Raw genomic sequence first — 5,079 nt, 5'->3', positions numbered from 1 at the left:
AATATTAATTTACATTAATTTTCACTTATTTGAGCTCAACATGTTTCTAAACTATCATGTGTCATGAATAATTTCAGAATGAAAATGCTAAAACAAATTAAAAATCAACATAAAATAACCACAAATCACAAGACCAAAAGAACAAAAATGAAATTGTATATTAAAATCGTTAGCTACAGAGCAAATACATTCACTTGAATTGAAGGGAATTCAATTATTGGTGGCTCTACATGTGGTCCTAACCTCTCCTTCATTCATTGTGAGCACACCTAAAGAAGCCAATCTCATCATTGCCACAACAAATTTTCTAGGGAACAAATTGGGATCTCTTGCCATCTTTTCCACAATCAGAGCTGTTCTATTATCAACAATCAATAATTGGTCTGAAGCAAGTAATGCTTTTTTCCTTTCAACAAGGTTCCTGAAGAAGATATTATCAACTATTGTTGGGGTCTCATCAAAGTTCACACGTGGGTTCTCTCTTGCCTCTGGTGTTCCCGGGATCTTACATTTTTGTTTGAGTTCCTTAATGACTTCTTGGGTTAAAGCTGGATCTGACTTCCCACTTTGCTCATAATTGTATAACCTATCACTAAATACAGAACAATGAGCAGCACCAATTGAATGTGCACCAAGGAGAACAACAAAATCTTCCTCATTGAACCCTTTTCTGTTGAAAAGTTGTAGCATTTGATCCATCGACCAAGTTGGCAATGGTAGGTTACTTTCTGCATTAGAAGCAATGGAAACCAATCCATCTCTACGACCACCTAGTTTAGGTTGATGAGCTGGCAAACCACCTAATACCAAAGATTCTGAAGCAGCAAAAGCTAATATATCTGCACATGACACAATTCCTGGACATTCTTGCTCTAGCTTTGCTTTAATGTCATCAATGATATCTGCACCTTTAAGGAGTTCACCATTAAACATTGATGATTTCTCTACAGCATCGCCAGTAGGCATTTCGTCTAATAAAATTGAGGCATCACATCCCTGTTAATAAATTTCCAACTCATTTAGTTTAATAAGAAATTCATTAGAATTATATAACTTGAAGAGTAAAAGGGCAAATTGTCTCTAAGCTGTGAGTCCAGGTGTGTCTAGAACTCTAGCTAACTCATTTTGGGCACAAATATTTCCTTTTAACTTTTAAAAATAGTGCAATTTAACCTCTACTATTAACAAAAGCTAACTTCAATTGTTAGTTGAATAGAAAATGATAAAAAATGTTCTCAAAAATAACAAAAAATGGCCGATAAATTTATTTGGTCCTTTTATGAAATTTTTGTGTCCTTTATTGTAATTTTTGGATCATTTTATATAAATTTTTGAGGTCATTTTTTATGACTTTCTAATCAACTAACAATTAAAGTTAGATTTTTTATTTATGGCAAGGATTAAATTATACTATTTTTAAAAGTTGAAAAATATTGTATCAAAGATGAAATTAGGGTAGACACTTTTAGACCTATAGTTAAGAACCAATATCTACATATATATATATATATATATATGAAGAGGAAGAAATTAAGCTTACACCAACAAAACAGTCATGAAATTGAAGACGAATGAGGGCAGCTATTGCATCAGGATTGGTTTTTGCAACCTGGGCAACTTGATCAGCAACAATTTGTTCAGCTTTCGGGCAACTCTGACCATAAAAATCTTCTTGGAGTTTCTGAGTAGCATTGGTGGATTAACTTGTTGCGATGATGGTGGTGGTTGAAGAAAAGTGTCTTCTTCATTACCATCAAATGGGTTAAGTGGAAATGAAAATTGATCAAAACGATGATGAAAAGCTCTTAAAGGATTGATGTGCATGTTAAAAATAAAAAGGGTTATGATGACAAAGCGTGTCATTGCCATCATTGATAATTGAATTGAATCTATTTCAATAGAAATTCAACTCAATTATTTGCTGCAAATTTAAAATTCCTGGAGGCACTTATATATCATAGCGTAATTTAAAATTAGTTTTAAAAATATATTTTTGATAGTTATAACAATTTGACAGCTTTCTAATATTGCTCTAATTCCTCTAATGGTTGTAACGATCAAGACACAATTTTAGACCTTCCAAATTCAGTAAGGTAAATAGGTTTTCGTTTCATTCAAAACTTTTTCTTCATTCAAATTACTTTGTGTTATAATAAATGTTGTTGTAATTATTGTGTTTTCATTAAAAATAGCATAATGCTTTGATTGATGTTCTGTTTTGTTAGGTTTATATTCTTCATCAAGCTTTGATTAGTTCTTACTAAATATATTTCCTTATATTTACTTTAAGCACGCTTGTCATTGAAGATATTTTAAGGGAGAATGACAATTAAGGACCTGCTAAAAACATTAATCTCAATTACGAACTGTGAAATTTTAAAATTCTAGTTAAGGACCATGGTCCTTAATTGTGATTAAAAAAATATAATTTGTGAAGTGGGATTCATTATTGTCACTTGGAAATTCACTAACCCAACTTGAGAAAATTTGTAACGTATATTGTGAAAACATGAAACTCCACTTGAAAATGAAATGTTTAACAAAAAGCACCATTTGAGAATTCACTAACTAGACTTGAAAAAATTTCTAACGTATATTATGAAAACATAAAACTTCACTTGGGAATCGATTGTTTAATAAAAAATAAAATTTGGATAAGTCATTTTGTATTAATGATTCTCAAGTGAGGTTTCATTTTTTCATAATATACGCTAGAAATTTTTTCAAGTCTAGTTAGTGAATTCCCAAGTGACACTTTTTGTTAAACATTCCATTTTCAAGTGGGGTTTCATGTTTTCACAATATACGTTAGTAATTTTCTTAAGTTGAGTTAGTGAATTTTCAAGTCACGTTAGTAAATTCCACCTCACAAATTACATTTTTTTATCACAATTAAGGACCATAGTCCTTAACTCTGATTTCAAAATTTTACGGTCCATAATTGAAATTAATGTTCTTAGCAGGTCCTTAATTATCATTCTCCCTTATTTTAAAAACAATCTAAGTCCGTCATTCAAATACTGTTGATTTAACCAAAAATATATTTTTCTAAATTTGCGTGAAAATAACCCTTTGCATTTTGTTTAAATATGTATATTTTTACAAATTTTCATTTTAACCCTATTTTTCTATAAGTATATTTTTTATGTATGCTCACTCAATCTCTAGAATTATATTTAAGAAGTAAACAGTGTACTGAAATGATTATCGACATTCATTAACTTCAAACTTTTAGCCCGAAGTTTTTTTTAATCATATTATTTACATTTATATTGAGAAAAATCATGATAAAATGATTTGAGAAATACTTCCCTTTATAAAAAGAGAGATTTTTAATGAAATTAGAGCTTACATATTTATCAAAATTTATCACACCTGGCAGTTCCTCATGAATAATATGGATCATGTTTTATACTTTGTGTGATAATGCACCAGAAGATATCAATATATCTCACAGAAGGGTTCTTCCAAAGCCACAAGCTAGAAAAATGACTTCATGGCTCTAGACACAATTTACTATTCATAAAGCCAAAAATAATTCATTTGACTTCATGCAATGGTGGCTTGTTTCGGGGCATTGGTGCAATGCTTCGTCTTTTCTTTTTTTTTTTAATTAAAATTCAAACAAAAAAATTCAATTTTGCAATTGCTTGATGCGCTTAATTTATCAATTGGTGTAAGGTCGGATTTTTCCATGTTTTTATTTTTCAATCTCTTGCGGTTTTTTTTCCTCTTATTTCCTTCTTCGTCGTTTTCTATACTCCATTCTTCTTCATCTTATGTTTCTTCTTCGTATAATTTCTTGTTCATAGAATAAAGCTACAGAGGATTCAGGGACACACGAAAGTGTGTGGGGCAGAATAGGAGCATGCACAATATTTGCTGTCTGAAGCACATGCTTATAGATTTGAGCGTTGCCCATCTCAAGTAATTTTGGCCTAAGAGATTAATGATTTTTTTAATTAAATTTAGTTTTCTATTTCCATCATTGGATTTGCATTTTGGCTTCAATTTCCATTTGAAATTAAAGTATTATTTTTAGTTTAGTATTGTTGGCCATTTATTGTTGGCCAAAAATCAGTGTTGTTGGGTTATCCATCTTTGGTGGATTAGGCCCAAATACAAACTCAATTATAGAATGAAACTTTATCATAATATGAAAAAAGATTGGGTCCTTAAGTATAATAAAACAGGGCGATTGAGTGTAGTAGTTCCCCTTAGAATTCAAGGTTATGGGAGGGAACAATCAACAATTTCATGTATATCTAGAAACCATCTCCTATACGTTGGAGTTATGTATGTATAGTTACACATTTATGCATTTTCTCAGACCCGAAAAACTCCTTTTTCTCATCTTTGTCTCTTGTGCATTTTCTGAGAACATACTGAGTTTCAAGTGACTTTGTCATCCACATAGAGATTCGATTGATGCAAACAAAGAGAAGAGCCTCAGCTCTCTGTCCATGTTCATGGACAGACGTGGAGTGTGTATTTCATATCCGTGCGCGGACATGAACAAAGGCAACATCCCTTGTTTGTTGTTCAACTATACTAGTGGACATAATTTAAACTTTCATGACTGCTGGCGGATGTGATCGAAACCAGACCCATATATAAGGGTTTAAAATGAAAATTTTAGGGTTCTGATCATTATAAAACACTCGTGTGGGGGGAAAAAAACCTGTCACTACTAGGGTTCAAAGGTTCTAAGGGTTAGGAATATTTTGGTGCTTGACCTCTAATAATCTTCTAATTTTATACACAATTCTTGAGTTAGGGTTTAGAAATTCTGTTCTAGATGATTAAATTGAGCTAGTTAGGGTGAATGATTTTTTAATTCCTCTTGAATATAGCTTAGATTCTTATATCTATTGACTCTGTAGACCTTATATGGGAATTTAACCGATGGAACCTCAAGATTGAATAGTGTTTGGCTAGGGTAGAAATTGATAGCAATAATTGTATATGCACCAACTTAATATATTAAGTTTCACCCTAACGTGCGTAGGGCATGATCTAGGCCATTTCCCAAAGAGCTATTTCAAGTTGATTCTAGAGTGATTCTCAAGTGTCACAAGT

At 31.6% G+C, this 5,079-nt stretch overlaps 1 protein-coding gene across 1 annotated transcript; it reads right to left on the bottom strand.

The window, feature by feature from the left end:
- Window positions 1-210: 210 nt before the first annotated feature.
- Window positions 211-4,409, bottom strand: LOC129317502 (peroxidase 5-like). Its single transcript, XM_054961817.1, has 3 exons — window positions 4,311-4,409; window positions 1,541-1,681; window positions 211-996 (listed from the first exon to the last, which is right to left on the bottom strand). Exons 1-3 carry the CDS (start codon window positions 4,407-4,409, stop codon window positions 211-213), a joined length of 1,026 nt encoding a protein of 341 aa, XP_054817792.1.
- Between the last annotated feature and the right edge of the window lie 670 nt (window positions 4,410-5,079).

Source organism: Prosopis cineraria, unplaced genomic scaffold (assembly GCF_029017545.1).
Source record: "Prosopis cineraria cultivar Desert tree isolate PC_DT_omini unplaced genomic scaffold, ASM2901754v1 PC8, whole genome shotgun sequence".
NCBI classification, from domain to species: Eukaryota; Viridiplantae; Streptophyta; class Magnoliopsida; order Fabales; family Fabaceae; genus Prosopis; species Prosopis cineraria.
This window is presented reverse-complemented; position numbering and strand designations above follow the sequence as displayed.